A 24,461-nucleotide genomic window follows, 5' to 3' on the forward strand; every position below is an offset into this window, starting at 1 on the left:
CACCTTTTGCCACTCGGCGTACATCTTGGAATGGCGTTAAATTGATCTCCGCGTGAAAGTATCCGTCATTTTGCGTCAATCGATCTGTACTGAAACGAAATAATTCTATTAATTATTGTATTTTAAGTCGATAGATTATAAAAATTGCTGATTCTGAGCAATGGCTCTATTTCGTATGGCTTATTTTCTTATAGTAATTCTCAACTTATAGCTGACTTGAACGCGATACCATTTAAATTGCCCATCGGTTTTCAATGTCAGATCTTACGCGCGTGTCAAGTCAAGAAATATTACGCCAATCGTACTTGTAACGGAAACATCGCCCCATGTTACTGTTCAGTTATCCCTTCCAATCGTCACGCAACTTCCGGCACAGTTCGAAGAATGTTAATGTTCTGAGTCTTTATTTTATATTTATATATACACAATCATACACATATATTATATATGTCGTATATCGTATATTCATTTAAATTCTTAGAACAAAAAACAATTTCTAAACTTAAAGTCGTATTAGTAAAGATGAAGATTTTATTATTATGAAGTTCAAATAATTTTAAAATTCAGATAATTTTTGTTATTATGATTCCAATCCGTGTTTAAAGAAAATATTAGTTTGGCACATGAACGCAGCTTGATATCAATCATTAATTACACATTCGGAAATATGGGAAGTGTTGCAATGAGTATTCAGCTCCGCAAGATCGAGATACACACGACCACGCATGAATCTATATGTCTATGACGCGTACAAGATGTATACCTATTAGGTGTTGGAATTAATTCGTAGCGTTTTTTAATGAAAGAATGTTATTTATTTCACATGAGCATTAAAAAATACATTAATGAAAGTACTTCCCATCACTTGTAAAACGCTACGAATTAATTCCAACACCTAATATATAAATATGTCGTTTATACCTTCCGTTGTACGATATATGACATCACTCTACTGCTGTAAATTACGTAAAAATAAACATGTTTTTTTAGAGGCATTAAAATGTTTTAATAATTATAGAATGGAAACCATAAATACAGAGAGATGATGAAACGAAATCCAACACTTTCTCTCTCGTCAATTACATTGTTTTTTTCAGAAATTGACGTGGCACATATATTTTTCATATCTTTATTTCGCCAGCTATTGTATTTTTATAACTTTTAATCTGTATCTTTTAAAATCGTAATGTGAATACATAACAACTTAGAAATGAAGGCCCTATACAGTCAAACTAGATCTTTAAATTCACACGAAATTATTTAAGCGCTAAAAATCTAACTTGACCGTTTCTGCTTCATCGTTTATATTATTTTTTAATAATTAATTTGACACACATTTGACATCTTTTATCTTTATTTCAGTTATTGTATCTTTACATTAATTATACAATTGATAAAGTACACATTATTAATTATATGTATTAATTGTACAATTGATAAAGTACACATATTGTGTATTTTACCAATTATATAATTTTCCTTATTGCTGTTATTTCATTATTGTTACCTTTTATTTTACAATTATTCCCTAAATTTTTTGAAGTGGGATATCATGTTAAAGAGCGAAAATTGAATCAGTTTTGAGAAAAAGTTGCTCAATTTTCAATCTTTCAGAGTAAAATTTCACTCTTCATTCTAAAAATTTTAGAGAATACGTATAAAATTAACAATTATTCTAAAAATTCGAGGTAGAAACCTCGTAAGCCATCCGACTCTGCGCTTCGTATGTACCGCAGGCCGTAGGCAGCGTGTTAGTGAGCACACACTCATGAGTCAAGAGTGGCGCGGATAAATCTCTGTGGCTAAAGCTTCTAGTAAAAGTAGCAAACGGCTGGCGTCCTTCTCCGGCGTGCTCACCGCGGAATGCATTTCGCAATTTTATGCTAATTTGGTTAGTCACCCTCGATCAGCGGCAAGCCAGGCAAGCTCGCGAAGCGTGGCTGCGACGACGCGTAGGTTAGATTCGATGGTACGAGATATATGGCGAAGACAATGGCAACGACGGCGATTTGGCCTTTCGACACCGTTGACTGTTCATTGTCCGCGCCATGCCGCGATGTCTTCCATCGTCGACTCTTTCGACGAGCCGGCTCACCGGAAAACGGCAAAATGGCTGACCGATTTCGCGAAAAAATATTTATGTTGCGCGTCATCCTTTTCTTCTGTCAACACGAATATTTAACATCAGAATCAGGTTTCGTACGTATCATGTACAAAAGACTCTAAACGTTTGTAACGGGAATTGGAGAGATTATTTAGAATTTAAAAAATTAAAATGTTTAAAGTTTGAAAAAAATATTAAGCTTCGATGAAAAATTGCTCGGTCTCTATAACTAATTTCGACACAAAAGCTCTTTTTCATTAATTATATTGAAAATTGGCTCCCGGTAAAATGAATTAACCTTCACATATACTTATTGTCAGTATAGCTTATAATATAATGAACTAAAGACTTCATTGATGCAAGGCTCAATAATGAATAGTTTTTGAGTTGTGGTGTATCGAAAGAATAAAACTTGTACTCACAGCACCTTCAATACACTTTAGTTCAAAATGATGATATGAATTTTTTTGTTTGCCACACTATAACTTAAAATATATCGTGTGAATACATTTTACCGGGAGTCATTTATATAATCAGTGAGGAATCTACTAATTACATGGTAAATTGTCCCGGTGGATTAAGTTAATTTTCACATATATGTATGATATAACTTATTAAGCTGAAAAAAAGATGCAAGATTCAATAATACATAGTTTCGGAGCTATGATGGAACAAAAGTGTAAAACTTGTGCGCACAAAGCATCTTTATGGTATATTATAACGCAACAACTATTTGTTATTAAATTTTGTGACATTTGTCGTTCATTACACATTAGATGTGAAAATTATCATTTTACTGGGATCCAATTTTTCATATAACTTATGCGGGGTCTTTTGAATAAAATCCAATTTCATTAATACTTAAGAGATATAAATGTAATAGTTACCATATTAATTATCTTTAATAAAATACTGGAATAGAAGTCGGAAGGGAGAAGAAACAAGTATTGCAACTGTTTGTAAAGTTAAACTTATGTACTTTCTATATTCTATATAATTATGTATAGTATATTAATTAAAAAATACATGCAAATCCAATTCTTTTGAAATTCATACATCTACATAATCACAATATTATTCTCCTCGGTCAACTGCAAGTTTTACTTAATTCCTCTGCTCTCGAGGTTAACATATGCATGCATATTGCTTCACTGCAAACGTGTTAGAGGTAAAAAATTTCGAAGGATAATAAATCTCTTTATCTCTCTTTCTCTCCAGCGACAATTTCATAGCGAATGTTAATGGCGACGAAAGAATAGGAACTCTGCGATGCAAGTTATCCAGGTCAGACAGAGAAAGCAGCAGCCGACTGCGCGGTGATACAAGGATCTTATGTAATTCATAATCGCGCGCCTCTCTCGCGGCTATCGATGCAAGAGTCAGCCGGGCGATTAATCGTGCGTGATCCTGTCTCTTGTACATAGCCGGTTCGTTTCAAAGTCATAGTTGCGTCCAACCGAAACCGTTCGATTGAACGCGAGTACCGCTGTGTCTCAAATGGGGCATGTCTTTTGAACGAAATTCAACCCGTGACCGACCTAGCCGATAAGAAAGCAGCTTTTAGGAAGCACTTTCTCTCTCCGCATTTTTATTATTCGCTCTGTATCATTCACAATTGGACTTTCGTGCTACGCCATGGCGAACCGTTCGCATGCGATCGAGTTTCCTCAGCGTCAATCATTTCCGCTTGACCATAAAGAGAACATTATGAATTTAGAATTAAATAAAATTTATAGTATAAATAGAAATTTCTAACTGATTGTGTAGAATTTTCTAATATCATTTTGATGTTATTCTTATCCAATGAGGGCTAAATCTTAAGAAAGTTGATGCAAATATCGGTATATTAATAGTAAATTTTATATATTTATTCATATGGAAAAGTGTCACAACTCTGATAATGGATGATTATATTATGAATATTCAAACTTTTGAAACTAATCGTGATATAGTTAAAAAAAAGTACATTAAAATTGAAAATATAACATGGAAAGAAAATCATATTATAGAAAAATTGTATATTTATTCTATCCTTAAAACGTTCCAATTTAGGATTTGAAAAATGCTGTACTGAAAAGTTGTTCATTCTAAAATGTATCATTTTTTTAATCAACGTAGCGATGTCTAAAAATGTATGCAAGATTTATATAGCAGATAATAATCACGAAGGTAAATAAAAAACTAATGAAAATAAATCCAAAATTTAACTCTTTTAAAGTTAAAACCGTAGAAATATAGTATAAAATCGCTTTAAATTTTCCATGAGTGTCATGAATGATGTAGTATATTACTCACATAGGAATTACTATCTAAAGTAAAAATATATCATGAAGTCAACATACACACGTCTTTCCACATGTCTTACTGTAACTACATTTATTTAGTGGTCGTACACTTGTTTCAGCTTTCACATATTTCTAGATGGGGGACTCAAAACTAAGAAATATTCGTATTCTTTTCAATTTTCCACGACATGAGTAGGCGCCATTAACCGCGGAACGTCGTCTTCCACGGTTGCATTGTCCTTGAATACTTTCGCCTAATCGTGCGTCGACCGGAATGTCGTGCGCCATGGCACGCCATTTTAAAGTCAACCACATGAACTTTATTTCAACATTAGTGAGATAGACAAATTCGTCGCGGTATTCAAGTATCTTCAAGTAGATCCGAGCCTCATTTCACATCATTCCCCATAGATCCATGAGATCGATTTATATTTGTTCTAGTATTAACTTAACTGTTTCTCGTTTATTCTATTTAATCTCATTACGCTGTTCACACTGATTACACACGGTCAACTATGAACAAGTTGTACGCACATTAGTCTCATGCACATGTAAGCACATGCACACGAGACTAATTGTAAGCTAGGATTCGAGCTAAATTTTTTTATTGTCAACTGGCTTGGTGATGAGCTTCTGATGCGTAAGAAATGACTGTTAATTTAATCTTCACTCGTTTCAGAATAGGTAAACAAATCAGGAATTGAAGTTTTTCATCACACATACACACTGCACGTACACTAGGATCAGATATACCTGAAAAATCCTTTTTTTCCAGAATATAATAACCAATTCGACACATCTGGTGACAGGTATTTAAAACAATAATTCTTTCACGATTTCTTGACGATTCTCTTTCTAGCAGATAAAACTTTTTCCAGACATTACAATGTCTTGATAAACATTTTAGACGGTTCTTATAAAAATGTTTTAAGAGAGACGTCTTATGTTTCGATTTCGGATTTTCTATTATTATTAATATAAGTTGATTCCCGTACATATAATAATTGAACAAAGATTGAAAATGTATCCAGCAGTCAATTTATTCGTGAAGATTAAAATTAGAAGAGATTTTTCATTAAAAAAATATGATTATTATTATTTATACGTTTGATTATCACTAAACATTGTTCTTTCAGCCAGTTAGTTTAATTCATAATATGAAGAAAAAGACAATATCAGAAATTTAATTTTTTTTTAATTTATTGTAGTCTCTTCTTGAAAAATTTTTACTATTTAGAAAATTACAGATAATTCTTCACTGCATACGTATGTAATTTTCTTTATTTATTTTATTATTGCTTACTACATCATATTTTTTAATAATATAACAAAATATATATTCATAAATATGTATTTCTGTGTTATATTAGAGGTACATTGCTGCTTTTAACAATGTTTCAATTTCCAAATTGTATCGAAGCATTGTCGTTGATTCAACATGACGCGAAAACAAACTTTACGAAAAATATAATTAATTAATAGAAGCTAGATTTGAAGATGAATCAACCTCGTGCCATAACGATATTAATTATGACTGCGATGATGCGATGCGTAAGACATGTCTGCGAGCGACGATATCGCCGCGACAAGCATCGATGTCTCCGGCGCGATATCTCCGATACCGCTTACAAGAAAGAGATCGATCATGACGCTGATCGCGAAGCTACTTTCTCAGATCACTTGCTGCGATCGAAAACTCACCTCTGAACGTGTTGCACCGTGCTCTTTGACAGAAGCAGGACCAGTAGCGCAGACCAGTTGGAGTAACCGATTGGAATGAGGCTTCGAAACGAGTTTTCGATCGAGCGACGTGACTGAAATTCCACGAGGATCCACGCGGCTCCGGAAGGAATGTATGTAACAGTGATCCAACGCGAAACGGATCCGCGCACGTTATTTTGGGGTACGGCTTCGAAACTGCGCGCGAACCGCGGGCCCGCCCCGTCGTCGCGATCTTGAGATTTTTTTTCTATCCGAGCGTCGCGGACGATCGAGCAACGACTGGCTTCCACGACGCGATTCTGGATCGTGGTATGCGGCCGCTCGACCTCGCCTAAGAGGAAGGTAACTCGCGCCGCCACCATGAGGAGCCACCGTACGCTGTGTTTGTATGTACCGTTACGCACACGGTCTCAGCTAGGTTGCAAATTACAGGTGGATCCAGGGACCTGTACCCCAATTCTGTAATTCCCAATGATAATTTGGCATCGTTAAGTTGTCGCTACATAACTTTTTTATCATATATATTTGCATAACGATAATATAACGATACCAAACTGTTGTTTTAAGAGTTACAGAATCAGAGTACAAAAAAGATCTTTAGAGCGATCGATTTACCTGAAGTCTATTTTTTTATTCCTGCGCTAGACCGTATAATTTTTTTCTCACTTTAACCAAATATCAAATATGTATATATTGTTCAGCTATAAGAAAAAGACTTAATGTGTACCGCGATTGGTGTGCGCTTCGACGTTTGAAACGTCGTGTAAATTGCTCACGGGACAGCGGCGTACCTATACCAGTCTCGAAATTTTGTGTTTCATTTAATTCCATCCAAGATTAACTGAAAATTACAAAATATGCGGAGAGAGTACATTGCACATACACTTTGGACTTTTGATTTTCTTCGTTATGCTTTTACGTACCGCTTATTTCACGTTTCATAAATATGAGTAATGAACTATAGGAGCTCGTGCGTCATGCTTGCGCATGAAACGTGATGTGTGTATAATGAATGTTAATTTATTCGTGGACAAACGTGTTCGGTAAGGAAGTGGGTGCGAGAGCTCTCACGTTTCGTGGTCCAGTAAGGATTCTTCGAAGTACGCGACCGCATTCAAGTCTGCGCATGTCACATTGCGTGCGCGCCACGTTGCAAGTGCGTACAGATGTGCGTTTTCCCTCCTTATCTTCGTGCGTTTCCGAAATACAATCGTACGTGAATAGGATAGGATTCGCGTTGGGCGCGCGGCCATCAGAATCTCTCATAGAGGTCATCTAATCCAGAGGCCGTTGTCCTCAAAGTGTGATAAGGAGGAGAGGGAATCCTTTCTAAAGACTTCCGTAACTTTACCGTCACTTTCGTGATAATAATCAAATCTTGATAACGTATCAACGAAACTGAAGAAATTCTGGCAATCGGAACAAAACGTAAAGATAAAGATTCGATAATGAAAGATTATAGTGTGAGAAAAAGCTTTCTCTGACTTTTCTCTGACTGAAGTCTGAAAGAAGTACTGAATAAAAACGAAACAAAAGTATTAATTTTTTTTATTGATTAGAAACAAAAAATACAATAAAGTATCCTTTCATTAATACAATTGTTATTATACAATTAAAGTAATATATTGAGAAAAAGAGTTGGAATAAATGCTATATATGACGTCTTTTTTTCGAAAATTTATTGGTTATAAAAAAATTGACTGTAATGACAAAATGTTTCTGCAAAATATATCATTAACTATAAAAAAAAAATAAAGTAGATTGTTGGTTTATTTATTAAGAATAAAATTTTATTTTGCCATATTTAAATAAGGTTTTATTTCAGTGAAATAAACATTATACAAATAAAACTTTAAGTACTTTTTTCTTATGGGGATATGCAAAGTAATACAAAATATTGTATATTCGATTTTTTCACGTCATATTCTTGCGCTATTCATAATAGCAAAAACTGTATTCGCATCAATAGGAAAATAAGTAAAAATGGATTATCAAAAGCAGTGCTTTGCCTTTTGAATCCCGCTACATTAACAGGTTGAAACGGAATTGTTTTTTTTTTTACTTTTGCGGCTTTCGCGTATTTCACTTTATTTTATTATCTTACGCGAGGTATGTATCTATTTATTCTCGATTTAGTTAACTTCTATCTAGCAAATGTAAAGATCAAATAATGATGCCGTTATTTTTACAACAGGCATTTCTGATCACGTGGCGAGTAAATTAAATCAAGTTCACCTTGCATGGACATGATGGGAATGGGGGAAATGGGTAATGGGACATGCGTTCCACTAATTTCATTGCCACAGGTAACAGAATGCAACATTATTTATATATTTAAATAAATATTAAAGAATTTTAACGGTAATTGAAATGTAATACTCTAAATAGTTAAAATTCTTTAATATATAAAAGGTCTATGATAATAAATTAATGAAAGAATGCCTCGATCTTAAATGTTAATTGTTATAATTGCTAAACTTAAATTTTGTGGATCTGAATCCATATAGTGGATAGAAAAATGCAATTGCGATAATTATTTGTTACAAGGATAAAGTCATAAACGCAAATGCAACTGATCTGATTCCCTTTTTATTCTTACTTTTTATTCTTATTTCTTCGATTATCTTGAATATTAACACATAAATATTTGAGTAATTATAAGGTTCCGCCAATTAACAATCCCGAAATCTAATTAGCTGCCACCGATATATTGTAGACTCCTGTTCGCCACTCAGCAATGCGACCGCACGCACTGTAATATCACAGGTATGCAAGCAATGCATCTTAGGTATCCATTCACCGTTCCTTCACGATTTCACGAGCGAAGGATACGCGGTAGCCTTCGGCGATCGAAGAAATTCCTTAATGATGGTGATCAGCGATGCGTTTCGTCTTCAGCAGAAAGAAAAAATTTAACCAGCACGTTTTATGCGTTTTACGCGACGGTTTAGAATGTTTACCACATTGAATAATGTTGAAGCAGGAAAATATATATAATGAGAACATGAAATTTTTAAAGATATATTATTGAAGGTAATGGATAAGGACAACTGGATGCGATTGCTTTTCACCGAGGGTCAAGATGGTAGTAGTCTTCAGTCTCGATTAAAGACACTTAACTTGACATTAATTTCTTTTTGCAACATGAAATATGTATAGTAGTGTTAAGTAAAGCAAAAGAAAGTGAAATAAGACATTTATATATAGGTATTATAAAATGACTTTTATCGTTAAAGCAAAAAGTTTCCGGTTATAACTTTCCAACAGCAGATAAAGCAGAGCGAAAATGATATTGTCAGTAGGTAAAAATTATAACTTAATGAAACTTAACGTGACTTGCTTTTATTATTAAATATAGTTAAAAAAAAGAGCCTTTTGTCTACACCGTTTGCCCACATTTTATTTGCCTACAATTCCATTGCCTATATGCACTTTTGCGTACAAATATACAAAATTAAGGAAACGTTTGTTATTCACGTATTATTGTCTACAAATCGATTACAAGTACTTAAATTATATAACAAAATAATTTGTGTCTTCAAAGCAGAGAATTTGTGTTTTAAAACAGAGAATTTGTGTTTGTAAAGCAGAGAATAGGCAATCGAGCTGTAGGCAATAATACATGTAGGCAATTAATTTGTAGGCAAATAATTTTTAAGCAATTAAACGGGATTCTTCCTGTTGAAAATATCATAATCATTTAATCAGGGGAAGAAAACTTGTTTTTATCCATTTTAACGTGATTTAACGCCATCTACAAGTTTAGCTATAGATAATCACGAACTTTTAAGTCATCCATATTGTCGATACGTATTGATATCGTAATTGATACGGACCATGTGAGCAAGAGATTAGAGGTGCAGATCAATGTGACACAGAAATAGAGTAAAATAGAGATACTAAACAGTTTAGAAAAAATCTCTATTTCACTTTATTTTTATATCCATATCAATTGGTATCAGTGCGTATCGACAATACGAATGACTTATCGTTAGAAGTTTGTAATTTCCTCGCTATAGCTATAATGTTGTAGATGGCGTTAAACAGAAAAAATAAGTTTTCTCTCCTTGGTTGCGAGCATCAAGTGGAATACATCTTAAAAGCCATGGCACATAAAAAAAACTTAAAATTTAAGCAGTAAGCGAATCGACCAATCACAATAGAGACCATAACGTAAACAGTAGCGAATCCAATATGTTGATTACTGCTTAAGTTTTTGTATGCACGAAGACCTTAAAAATGAGCCTCGAGAGCTCAAAAATAATTGAAGAGCGTTGACATTATCAACAATTGATAATACATTATTAAATTTATAATTTTTTATTATATAACTGCTTCGTATGTATAAATGAGTATGTATACTTATAATACTTTAATATTATAATATATATTGCCGCAAAGTTATAATTTTTTTTCTCTAAAGTTATCATTTCGATTGATAATCAAGCTCGGACGATAACATTAAAATCGTAGTTTTAAATAAAACTTGAGTATTATTGAATTTTAAATATATATACATGTTTACGAAACATTACAATATTAAATAAATTATAAAATTAGTACAAAATTATCAGTTTTTTACTTCTAATTACTTAAATTTTTTCATGCGAACTTTCATAAGATCAATTGGTTTTAATAATATCTCGAAGCTGTTGGTATCGAGAGTCAATAAAGTGTCAATAGAGTGCACATCAATGCAATAAATCGTAGAATTCCTATAATAGACCTAAATAGTCATGTATCTGATCGAAGGCCGTGTGTATATATATATACACTCAATAATAAAAAGAGTTCCTACATAATAATAGTTTGGACATATCGTCGCTGTAGCGGCAATTTATGTTGGGTTCAAACTGGAAGTTTATAGCATAAGCCACGAAATATTCAAATACTATTAAAACAGACATAAATCGAAATATTTATTCTTTATGACTTGGTAATAATTTTTTTATATTAGTTTTTTTAAATGTAGATATTTTTTTTCAAGAAGATAATTATTTTTTAAGTAAAGTTATTGTAATGGAAACAAAATTCATTTACGAGAGTAATAAAGAATCTTATTCATATGATCGAAGATAAAATTATTTATTGGTACAATCTATATTTTGTTTTCTTTTGGAAAATTATTATTTCCTGTGTGAATAATTTTTTAGTCTTTAGCTACATAACCAGATATTCTAATACTGCAATAGAAAATAGAGCCTACACATATATAAATAATTTATATTCATTTGTAGAAATTTCAATATGCATTTATCTTTAAGATATCCTATGTCTCAATTTGGAATACACGATGTTACATGTAATAAAAAATTGTGTTTTTTCAAAAATCATGAATAATTCTCTTTTTGCTATTTTTGTTTTTAATAAATTGCAAGTATATAATCAGGAAAAAATGTTACGGAATTCTCGACAGAACTCATCATCATACATAATACAAAGGATGAGATATAATTTTTTATCGATGGCTTTTGAAGTATTGCGTAAACGGTCGCGACGGATGTGTCATTCCAGTGTGCGATAAAATTAACATCGAATTACATTCAGCCGCTAAATGATACGAATAAAGTCGCCAAACAAAACATTTGCATTTAAAGATGTCAAGCAGTCGTGTATTAACTATAGTACGCTAATGTAATATAGCGCTGCATATGGGACGAGCTAAAAATGAAAGCCGACAGAAATAGAAAGGAATGAATACGAAAACAAAATCTTGTTTGTTAGTTATTTGTTTGGTTTTGTCTCAAAAATTTAAATCTTTGTTTTTATGAACATAATCGGATATTCAAAAATTTTCGATGAAAAATAAACTGTCTTTATTTTTATCGAAAACTAATAAAGAACGAAAACTTTGGATTTACAATAAGATTTACTACACAGTTGAAAAGTTTGTTAATTTTAGCACATTTCACGTGTTCCAAACGATTCACCTAAATTTTTTTGTTAATTTGATATAAGATAAATATATTAGGGAATAACATAAATATTTATAATTAAATTATGAAAGCATATTTCTTCAAAAATTAATATTTATAATATGTTGAATGGACATATTTTTTGCATTTATTTTAGAATTTACATTTTAAAATATGTTACTTTTAAGTTAATTGTTTACTTATTTATAAATTGTATTATTTTAACGCAAAAAGAGTTGAATATCATTTTAAAATATTTAAATAACACTATCACATTGAACACAAAAAATTTTAACAAGGACAAAAATTTTAACACAAATACAAAATGTTTTTTAGTGTATAAATATTTTTCTACTTTTTAATGAAACATCAAAAGAGATACTTTATAGTGCGCGATTAATCGCGTTACTTTAATGTTGCGTAAGTAAGGACTGAGACCGTGGGCTGGGGGGGGGGGGGTATCACTCAAAAAATAGATGTACACCAGGACTTCGGACTTCAAGACATCACTGGACTTCACCGGAATTCATCGGACTTCAACGGAATTTATGAGATTTCATTGGAATTCATGAATTCATCGGACTTCGCTGGACCTTATCGGGCTTCATCTGGAATTCATCTGACTTTATTGGAATTCATCGGACTTCACCGGACTTTATCGGACTTCACCGGACTTCGAGGAATTCTTCGGACTTCATCGGACTTCACCGGCCTTCTGATAGATTGTACATCGGAATTCAAGTGTGGTTATTCCCTTGAGACGCATAAGAATAAAAGTTCTAGAGTCAAACAAAGGTGCTAAGTATGTGCTTAGGATATCGAGTAAGGATTTTTCTACGGATCCTTCGTAATTCAAAGGACGACGCTTTGCTCTCTTTCGATTGATATGGATGAAGCCGCCTGCCTTTTGATATACGCTCGATTTCAAATGGAAAATCATGCCTGGATTGGATTCGCACGTGAGCTGAAATAAAGTTACATTGTCGAGCCGCAGTCAAAGCCATACCATTTCGCCTTCAGCCGCGCAATATGCTCGTCGGAATGTGTCGCGATCATCAGTTCTATGATTCATGCAAAATATTGTGTGCATGTCTATCGGCTTTGAATGTAAGTTTCTTTATTAAGTGTCATTCGTTTTCTTCAGTTTGAAAAACGATACATTTGTTCCGACTTGCACTACCGAATCTTTCGAGTGTGTAGAATTATTATTTACCATTTATTGATTAACTGAACAAGACACAAATAAATGTACCACAAACTCTCGTTTCGCGTTACGTACGAAAGTAACGAAATCGAATTACGCAAGACACCTGCAAGTTTTCTGAAATCTTGGCACACCGCTCGGTGGGGTGAACCAATTTACTCATCCGCCTCTTTTATCTACTTTTCGCTGCGCTCTCACGCGGCCGCGCTCTCACTTTATCTCAGTTCTCCGTCCCGCGACTCACAGATTCCTTCAGAATGAATATGCACGGCAAGTTCAGGTAAGCAAGAGAGAGGGGAAAAAAGGAAGAGCGAAAAGATTCCGACAGAAAGAGAAAAGAGGGTCGTGATAGAGTGAAAAGAGAGGAGGGAGGCGACTTGGCCCTCCTGCAATCACTGTAGCCCCTCGCCGCAACTTAAATTGACTCGATAAAAGTTCGCGGAATAAAGCGCCACTATATCAGAAACATCTGCCAAACGTTATTACAACTTTGAATAAAGAACGTCGGCCGAGAGGGTGGCCAAAAGAGGAATGAGAGGCGGAGGGCCACCTCTCCTTGTTCTCATGACGATAGTGAAGAGCGAAGGAAGAAGTTCCAAGTTTGCGTATGCCGAAGACCGTGGGAAAGTTCACCCGTAAATCAAGTCGTTATTTTAATTTCGCCAACCTCGTATTAGCCTTCCTGTTTTCGCCATTCGTTTTCATTTCGGCGATCCTCAGCAATAATCTCATAAAGGAAGATGTGGACCAAGTACGATCGAAAAATAAAGTGACTCTAGCTAAAAGAATTTTATTGAGTGAGGGTATGTGATGAGGGTAATGTGATGGATAATGAAGATAAAATTCTAAATATAATCAATTTTTTCACTTTGTTTAACCTTACGTAATACTTAATGTAATTACAGAGATTGGTTCTTTGAAGTTTTATCAATAACCAGATCTATCACGAATCTACATTTCCTTAATATACTGTAGTATATTGGTGTAAAAAAATGAAGTATTAATAAAAATGAAGATATTATTTAATTAATACATTTCAGCACATTTTGATGTTAACTCGCAAGATCTTCGTTGCGTCGAAAGAACAATTTTGCTGAAGCATGTAGAAATTTACATAGATATAAATCTGAAAAGTGTGGAAATAATTATATTGAACTCAGGTTTAAAAAATGGATTTATTTGATTTTTGTGGGCAAGCCTCTCAATTATATTGAACACTCAAGTTGGTTGCTAGAATGTCAAAACTTTTGCAGTATTATTGTATATCGAATATTTGAAAAATCTGTTCAGTGAAATTATCTCTCTTAATGTAATCTAAGCGTCTTGTGATACATCTCTATCGATTTATTACAACGTTCGTTCTTTACCGGATTTCCTTTCGATACTCGCGCCTCTCTCTCTCTTATTCCTGTAATTGAGGCAATCCATTTTGACAGTTTTGTTCGTTCTTCGTGACTTGATCACTCTCTTACTGAGAACCGGAGCCGACTCTTATTTCGGCGTTCCGCGGATGCTGTGAAGAATCGATTAGCATCGTGCGAGAACACCGTGACGCATCCGAGGAAACATCTAACGAAGCCAAAAGTCCGTCCCGAAAGGAATCAAAGATGCTAAAAATTATAGAGCTAAGCGAGCTCTAAAGGCAATCTCTTTCTCTCTCTCTCTTTGTGTGTGTGTGTGTGTGTGTGTGTGTGTGTGTGTGTGTGTGTGTGTGTGTGTGTGTTCAATCACATTCTTTTTTTCACCCTAAAGCCATTCATCAAATAATACGCGGCGGAGTTCAATTTCTCGTAATTGAAAATAGAATAAAAAGCACAACATTATGAGATCGTTTACCGATTTTAAAATTGGATTTCGAAAACAAAGATAATCGAGAGATGTACTTTGATAGTACTTTTTAGTTATGTGTAAAAATTAATCCTGATAATTCCTGGAAGTTATATGCGCTACAATTTAATAATACAATAGTGTCTAACTAATCTGTCTTAAAATGTAATGTGTAAATGATGCGAAGCGCATTGTTAATGTTATTTTGCATTAAATCAATTTACAATTTGCTTGGTAATTTTTTTTATGTAGTTTATAAATAATGTCTTTCGTATATTTCAAAATTCCTATTATTATAATGATAATATTTAATAGGTTGCTAAATTGTCCTACGTTTATCACAAAACACGATGAAATTTGTAGCAAATTTTGTGGTAAAATATAATTAAAAGTTCTCTTATGTAGTTTCTCTCTATTTGGTGAAACAAAAGAAAAGTGTTAACAATAATATAATGCGCAAATTTCTCTTGGAAATCCAATTTTGTAGAGAAGAGATTAAATATAACACATATTTAAACTCGAACTAAGAATGATGCGTTGGAAACCAATATACAAGATAAATCGAAAACGATCAATATCGAAAGCGAGGTATCTATACTGATGCCATGTTTTAGCGTCTAAGTATCGCGCAGGCATCCCCGCAATAATTACGGCGTGCGGAACGGCATCGCGGATTAATTGTAACTGCATCGCAGCCGCGCTACCGATTCGCCTAATTAATTCGGTTACTAATGGCCGCCGCGGCGTCCTCGACTTACCCAGAAGGGATCGAACGTGCGGCGTGCCCAGCAGCGGTCAACGGGCAGAACCGAATGGGAGATTCCACGGCTGTCGAGTGCACGACGATAGAAACCGTCCTGAAATTAAATCGTCAGAAATCCCGGTCGCCACTCTTCTCCCACTCATCCCTTTGTGTCCGATTAATTTCGATCGATCTGAAGCTGAGCGGTGCAGACTTCACTCGATTTGACTTCCGAGCCCTTCGGCATCTTTGTGCCAGAACGATCACCGATCTATTTCGATTGGAATCATCACGCACTCGCGCACTCCTTCATCTCGTATATTTATAGCGTAATATTGGATCATTTAAAAAGTATCCGCGGTTTTTTCATTCAAAAATTGAACGAAAAACCGTGGATACTTTTTAAATGACCTAATATCTAAAAATATTCTAATTTAATATGTTGTTTTTGTATCGCATAAAATTACTTCACATCCATAATATAATAAATAAAGGAAATATTTCTCTCCTTTTCATTTTTTTCCGTTATATCTTTGTCAATTATTATGTAGAAATACTGTTAAAACTTTTCATGGAAAAATAAATAAATTATGAATAGAATGAACACATGCAATTCTTATGGTATTGTGAGAAAATACATTGACGTTTCTAACGTTTCATTGTCAAATATTCTTAATTCTGGTATTTTTTCAGTCATCAATTTTAAGAGGTAAAATTTATTTTAAAAACAAGTGCGTGCACTTTATATTTCACTCTTCGAATTTCACTCTTCGTACGTTACTTCAGCATATATTTATAATTCCTGTTCACTCGAATGCTTTATAGCGCAAAAGAGGGACAAAGATCACTAACATAACGTGACACTCATAACTCTTGCTTAAGCGTGTGCCGGAAATGGCGACGAAATAACGTTGAAATAACGACGGAAGTCGGCGATGACGCCAGCGAGATAAATGCCTGTTTAATGCACGCGCGCGTGGACAAGCAATAAATTTAATAACCAATAATTCAAGAACCTTCGACGAATTCTCTAAACATGTAGATATGAGTTCAAGAAGAATTTCAACTTAAGAAGATTTCCAATTTTATGTAACTTTAACGGAATTTCGAGTTGTAATTCGTATCCCTCTATTTGCTGTATACTAGAACATAAATTATACATTATCGTATCAAATCTGAAATAAAGCGGTATATTGTTGTTTGTAAGTAAATATAAATCTTACAAAATGCGATGAAATAGAAAATTCAAGATAAGATTATTAATTAAAGAAATTAGTAGTAAAATGATAGTTTTGTTTTATACAAACGTATTTTTATCATTTCACGCATTATTTTGTCTATCGCGATACGAACTTTTATCAGTAAGAACTAAGAATAATTTAGATTGGTTTATCGAAACTTATGGATAAAGAAATCCTGTGGGAATTTTCCGTTTTCACGCGGAATGGTGCTCGGAATGATTTAGTTAGCTCATTGGCGTTTGTCGTGCAGATCTCGCGGCATCAATAACGTCTAATCACCTCGGTGCGAAGTCGATCCTACTCGGTCGCGCGCGGCGCGCAATTTCGTCCTCTAAACGTTCGCCACAAATCACGTGCCGTTGTCCGCCGCCACGGCGCGCGCGCGAATGCGATTCGGGAAGCCCCGATTCGACATTTAAACTCGGCCGGATTACGGTCGACCAATAATTAATCGCTATTCGCGTATCGCGTACGAACGATCCGAGTAAGTGTTTAACATCGTCGAAACGACCGATCGATCGATCGATCGATCGACCGTCCGGGAACTTAATAGCGAATTGGGCGACTCGAATGTACCTATGCATCGCTGACACATTTTGATGTTTGGCTGCATCGAAATATTTGACATATTATTAGCCGCATTCTCTCAGTAATAGTGTTTATTATGTAAAAGTTGTAAGTTTTTTCTTTGAGATTAGGACTATTCCTTTAGATTCTAGATCTAAAAATATAATCCAATCAGCAGTAAGAAAACTTCTAACAGTTGAAAAATAAACATTCTCGTGAACATGGCTATTCTCAAGATTTTTTCGGAAATAAGAGTTCCTATACATTATCTTTAAAATTATTCACTGTGATGATCTAAAATGAATGTCTAAAATATACTGCCTTAACCCATAAGAGTAGTATAAAGTATTTTCAATTTATTGCATTATCTTAAAAAGATAAATAATAGAAACAATAAAAGACAAAGGCAAATTACAAAACATTAAAATTGTCCTGAAAGTAAATTATTATTTTTTAATAAAATTTCTATTTCTTAATTTATTTTTCGTTAGACATAGAATTATGTCAATTTGGTGCTTTATACTTTTGGTCAAATCTGTATTTTTGTTTCTCAGTTATAATTTCTTATTGAAAAATATGCACAATTCTTTGTTTACGAGTAGTTTCAAAATAATTAGTTAATTCTCATAAAAATTCTGTATTTAAGCAAAAATTCTATTGTTTATTTGTGCAATAATTTCGAGTGTAGTCGAACTATTTCGTAACTGAAAATTGTACATATCCCACAGTGCCTCGCCCTCATATTCTTGCTTACGCACCGTAATCGAGGGCGTATTTCCTGCAAATATTTTCGCCATACACCCTTCGTCGGTTACCCGATGCGATACTTCCAGGATCATTGCTCTTTGATCGGTTGGCTAGAAACGATAAGGAGTGCATATTTATTTCCAGGTGAACCGAAGCGAATAGCGGAGACGTGATGCGGAAACGATGTCTGGATGTACGCGAAAATAACCGAGGCACTGCCTCGTACAGTTCCGGTAGAAAACCCGTATCGAACGCGAAATTTTCAACCCCCTCCCCGCTTTTAAATATACACCTCAACGAGAATTGTGAAGTAAAATAAAATTCGAAAAATTTATAACAAGGAATTTTTCATGTAGAATTTTGTTAGTCACGTTTTTTAGTTTCAATATTTTTTCTGTTGTTGGTTTTATTTTATCTTATTATCTATACATGTATACATATAAATAACAAATTTGTCAATACATGGAATAATCCTTTGTTTATATTTAAATTCGAAATTATTTTCATTTATCAATCTTTATTTTATCAGTGATTGATGTGATCTCATTTGCCACGACGACATAATCGCAAGAATAAGAAGGTCGTGAAAAATTCTGCAGCGAGTGTACGGAATTTTTCATTTCGGTTGTATGCATTTTATATTCGAAAGAGGCAGTCGTGCTGCCGCACATCTTTCTGATCTCCAATCGAGCCGTCGCTTAGCGGAGCGTGAAACACATTTGCCCGAATCGCGGCGCCTTAACCACGCGAGCTCTTACATATGATCTGGATCTGCTCTTCGCTCCCTTAACTTTTGCTCAATAAAGGGGATACAGCGCATCACGATGGCTGATTCGTAAAAGGAAATGATGAAAAAGTGTGCAAGCGACGAAATATCTTTGTATATTTCGTCTAATCGAATTTTATTAAAACAAAAAGTCTGATTTTAATTGTGTGTTTTTTTAAATGATAAGCTAAAGAATATTATTTATTCATGTGATACATATTTTATATAGAAACATTACTTTTGTTAATTAATTGTTTTTCAGTAATTTTACAAAATATTAACAGATTTTGCATACCAAAATAAAAAGGACTGATTTTAATTTATTCAAAAATTATTTAGGAATTTCTACTTTAAAGATTTAGATCTGCTTATAATTTCGATTATAAACAAAATACTCGTTGTAATAATTATTTTTAGAAGAAACTTCTGAGTTTTTATAAATATTTACGACTCGTTTTACAGTACACTTCCAGTACAAACTTTTTGCATTTTGTTTTAAAGTGGATTAATAATTATCGGATTAGTTAACAAATGTACATTGTAAAATGTTTGACAGTATGATTTCCATTTTCTATATATATAAATTAACCGATAAGTTCCGTCATGTCGTTCGTTATCTACTTACATATATATAAATTATTTTGCAAATTTTGAATCCATGAAATAAATCATGTATTTATGATATACTTGACATTAACGTTAAATCTCATAATCTTGAAAATAATACAAATTACATTTAAAGTATACTGAGAGAAAAGGGTTTGGTATTCGTGACTATATAATTGCATGGTAAAATAATTATGATTAGGAGCTGATCCATTTATACCTAACAATTAGGAATTCCATTTTTATAATTACTGTTAGCAATAATTATATCTGTAGTTGTATCAAAAAATATACAATATAATTGACACTAAAAATGACTATTAAATCATAATAATTGCATTCATTTTTTTTCTCCTAGTCCTAGTGTACTAGCATTTGTAAAATACAAAGCGCACAAATCGCCCGAGAAAACTATCTTAGAAACAATTTGCTATCGACAACGACACTACTCCCGACGTCGTTGGGGAATTTTTATCCGAGTAAACGATTTGCGAGCCGCCGCGCGTCGTTCGTGAGAAAGAGAGGAGATACGCAGCGCGAGACTACGAGCGGAATTGAGCGCCGGATAATTGTTTCGAACAATCCCGGGCGACGCTTTTCGTCGGTTCCCATAGCAACGTTGAACCACCGCTCGCCTCCTCGTCGGCTAGCAATCGAAACTGTCCTCCGCCGAGCGGCAGGAAGGAAGGGGGTTCCACTACCCCTACCGCGTACCTCGTTCGATAGGGGGGTTATGGTAGGGAAAGAGGCGTAGGCGGGGCGAAAGTCGTTTCAAGAAGTTCTCGCGCTCGCAGGATCCGCCTCTTCCGCTCGCCCGTGTAGATCGGACGTCACGACGCGACGCTCTCGGCTCTGCTTGAAAACGTTTCGTTTTTATTAACACTCTCCTGAAACGGTCGCGATGTCGCGTCGACCGCATCGATCCGATATTAGTAGCTAATTTCGTCTTCTTACCCCCGACGTACGGCTATAGTCCGTGATTTTTCAGTTTTCGTATCCTTTCGCCTCTCGCGACCTACTTTCGATGCTCGATTAAGGAATGCGTTTAGATTTTAGGTGTGCACCCGAATGCTCACCAGGTATCATGTTGTCCTTGTTTGATGATAGATAACATTCGATGAACAACGAGGATAAAGCGATACCATCTCGTGGGATATATTCTCGTGGGTAGGAATCTGAATACAGCCAACCATGGCTGATGTTTGCAAACGACACTTGGAGATACTGATTTCTCATTGGAATTAGTCGCATATCTCGTTTATCTCATCTTCTCTCGAATTTGTTGTATACTTTGATCATACGTAACTTAATCTATTTGTTTTCAATTTCTTTTACGTATATAATATGATTACTATATTTAAGATAGACGTTTATTAAGACATACAATAAAATATAAGTGTCATAAAATCGTGATATGTGAATACACAATTAATTGAACTAATTATAATGGAAAGTATGAACTGAATAAGCAATAAGCTTATATCTTGAATATTTTTGCAAACTGCGCGAAGTATTTTCAGTTTTGAAACGCAATTATAAACAAAATTAGAGTAGTGATATCACAAATTAAGTAGTTTGCAGAATTGCATATACCTATCTATGTATATACATAAAAAAACTCACATCAAAGCATTCAAACACTAAGAATCAGCTCATATCGTGTAAGTTTTTCATTACAATAATAAAAATTTTCTGTATTTATGTTAAAACTAGGTTTTTTTTAAATTTTAATACTGAATTTTTAACACATCCAAATATTATTAGGTGTTGGAATTAATTCGTAGCGTTTTTTAATGAAAGAATGTTATTTATTTCACATGAGCATTAAAAAATACATTAATGAAAGTACTTCCCATCACTTGTAAAACGCTACGAATTAATTCCAACACCTAATAATATATTTATTTAATCATTATTTGGATAGTTTATGTTAAATTCATATTTAACGTTTCTCTTAAAATAACGTAATTTATGAACAAATAATGTAACAATAATGTAATTTTAAAACGTAAATTTTAAGATAAATAAATAAATAAATGATGAATGTATTATTATAATTTAACATATAAAAGTTAATTTTGTTGAAGAAATGTTTCTATAACAATTTATTTCCAAATCGTGTTACATTCTTGTGTTAATTGTTATATAATGTTTGCATGTTATTTTCTAATATATTCATTCTATATTAAATTAACACGAAAAATTGAGTAAGCCGTTTGGGAAACGTGAAATGTTTTACATAAATTTTTCAACAGGGTACTGATTAAAAAGGTATTTAATTGGTGGTGACAAATAATCAGCAGTAATACCAAGAAACATTTTTCAAAACACCAGAAGCCCAGATGAAGATTAGAACACATGTTTCAAGTCCTTCTAACTTGAATACTTGCGTCTTATCGATTGGTTTTTGACGGCTGTAAGCTTCGATAACCCGATTAACAGCTATGCCTTCGGCGCTAGAAAATAAAGCAAATGATGGAGGGTAATTAATTTGTTGGGACAAAACCGGTAACGAGTTTGGCGCATGCAACCAAGTCACTGTGCTTCTCTCACGCGATATCTCGAGTATTTATGCAAAGGCGACGGTGAGCATACTTGCACAGGGCTGGCGTTAGGCTCAAACAGGCCCTTTCTACGTACATGTTTTTAAAATTGCGTGCTCTTAGAAGCAAAGATATATTAATTAAAATAAAGCTTTTAAAGTTATTAAAGTCTAAAGATTAAGGATTAGTTCACAAAAATAATGCGTAAATCATATGTTTCTTTTATGAAACAGCTAAATTAAAGCAACTAAAAAGAATTTTTTTCTTTTAGTTGTAAATGATCAATTATTTTTTTATGAATTTACTCTGCGAATATATAGAATTTTCAGTTTATATGTATATTTTATTGGATTAATATTAATAATTAAAAAACCTAAAATAGGAAATTTTAGTATTAGCTAAAAAAAAAAAACGAAATAGATGAATCAGATGCGCAGTAAAAACCAAGTAAAATCATATGAATGACAAACGTAAAATTCATATGTTTCGAATATACATATAAATCAATTTATGTGTACACATTTCTATTTAAAAAACGTATAATTTTTACATTTTTTGTTAATATAATTTATACATCTATATTTATTTAATTAATATAACTTTCTCGGACGACTTGAACGTTTTGCATTTTACAATAAATCTATCAAATTATTTCTTATGTAATTTGTACTGTATATAAAAAATACAAAATATAATAGATACGATAATTATAATAATTATACTATATTTGTTTATAGATATCAAAGGCTTTGCGGGTTATCGCCATGTCGTGATCCACTACTAATGCTAACGCTCCATGAATCTTGAAGAAAACACCTGTGAAAGCCTCAAAATATATTATATTTTTGTATGATATTTTTTATTATATATTTTTTATTAATTTGAACAAGTCCACTGATAAATATTATTATTTTATATGTATTAATTATTTTCGAGATTGCGATATTTAATATCAATGTTGCATATCATAAAAACATGAATATATTAGACTTGACGGGTTATATAAAACAATTTATCATTATTATAAATAGATAACGTGTAAAAAACGTACATGAGCTGAAAACATGAATGAAACAAGAAAAACTACACGAATGACAAATGTATAATAAAATTTTTATTTCTGCACCAGTACTATCTGCATAATGCAACAACTGCATAATCCATTTACGGTTAGCGCAAGGAACCGCGTTCAAGCGAACCATAGTTTGCACAACAAGCTTTATTAACAGTTCTAATTGGGTAGAACTGCGATGCAGAATGATCGATGAACCGTAACCTCGATTCTGGTCCTAGAGACAGAATCCTCCATGTTTGCGGATACGCCGACATCGCCGAACGATTTCTGTAAACGCGGGGTGCGAGACGTGTACGCTATGCACGCTATAAACCATACGCGCGTTATGTAATTTATGGTGGTAGGCAGTAGTGTAATTAGCGGCGTTCGTTTTGCTGCAATATAATTTGCGATGAAATCGGTGGCAACAACATAAACAACGCGCAGGGAAGCGAGGACGGTTCAGGAAGGCTCCTGGCCGAGGAGATTGTCTTGAGGATGCATCCGCCGCGCCGCGCCGTTTCGCGCATTGCGTCGTTCTCGCACTCCTTTAACATCACTCCATTTCGCTTCGACGATTTATGCGCGAAAACAGAATAAACCGTACAGGTGAATTATAATTATAATATTAGAGCATGATACTCGATGTACTGGAAATAACTTTACTCACCGTAATTATCTTGATAAACTGCTTGTGAAAGTGACGTGTATCGGTATTATCTTTATTTAGACAAATCTATGCAATAAATTATTAATGACACGTTGCTTTACTCATACGTGTACATAAATGTACACGTACACAGTGAAAAACATTTATCTTGTGCTAAAACCGGTCCTTACGTTACAATTGTATTAAATTTTTAATATATCTGTGTATTAATTTAATATAACGTGATTATGTTATTTGAATGTTTAAATTGAATTGATATTGAACATTTTTCAATATTTAAATAACGCAATTTACAAGTAATTTATCAAATAACATAGAAATAATGTAGAAATACATTCTTAACATTCTTGTAAGCAGAACCGAGACTAGACATTTTGGCAAAAGAAAAAAATACTCTCTTTAATAAAACATATTTCTTTATGACATATAAAATATAATAAGAAATTATAGATAATTATTTACAATAGA

General features: G+C 33.5%; 1 protein-coding gene and 1 long non-coding RNA gene across 5 annotated transcripts in view; one reads left to right on the forward strand and one right to left on the reverse strand.

Annotated features, from left to right (window-relative positions):
• The window catches only part of Myo10A (unconventional myosin 10A), a 48,260-nt gene extending 41,865 nt beyond the window's left edge, over window positions 1-6,395 (reverse strand). For 2 of the 3 annotated variants that reach the window (XM_011066153.2, XM_011066152.2), the window contains exons 1-2: window positions 6,091-6,395; window positions 4-89 (exon numbers count right to left, since the gene is read on the reverse strand). In XM_011066153.2, the coding sequence (XP_011064455.2) occupies window positions 4-24 (21 nt within the window). In that variant the 5' untranslated portion in view covers window positions 25-89; window positions 6,091-6,395. The remainder of the gene's footprint in view (window positions 1-3; window positions 90-6,090) is intronic. The other variant, XM_087414889.1, reaches the window with a different exon arrangement.
• LOC147906810 (uncharacterized) overlaps window positions 1-23,134 on the forward strand; it is a 61,488-nt gene extending 38,354 nt beyond the window's left edge. Inside the window, exons 2-3 of one of the 2 annotated variants that reach the window (XR_015547844.1) lie at window positions 21,982-22,311; window positions 23,007-23,134. This is a non-coding gene — a long non-coding RNA (uncharacterized LOC147906810). The remainder of the gene's footprint in view (window positions 1-21,981; window positions 22,312-23,006) is intronic. The other variant, XR_015547845.1, reaches the window with a different exon arrangement.
• Window positions 23,135-24,461: the final 1,327 nt, after the last annotated feature.

The sequence above is a fragment of the Acromyrmex echinatior genome, chromosome 17, assembly GCF_024713525.1.
Source record: "Acromyrmex echinatior isolate Ae372 chromosome 17, ASM2471352v2, whole genome shotgun sequence".
NCBI lineage: Eukaryota > Metazoa > Arthropoda > Insecta > Hymenoptera > Formicidae > Acromyrmex > Acromyrmex echinatior.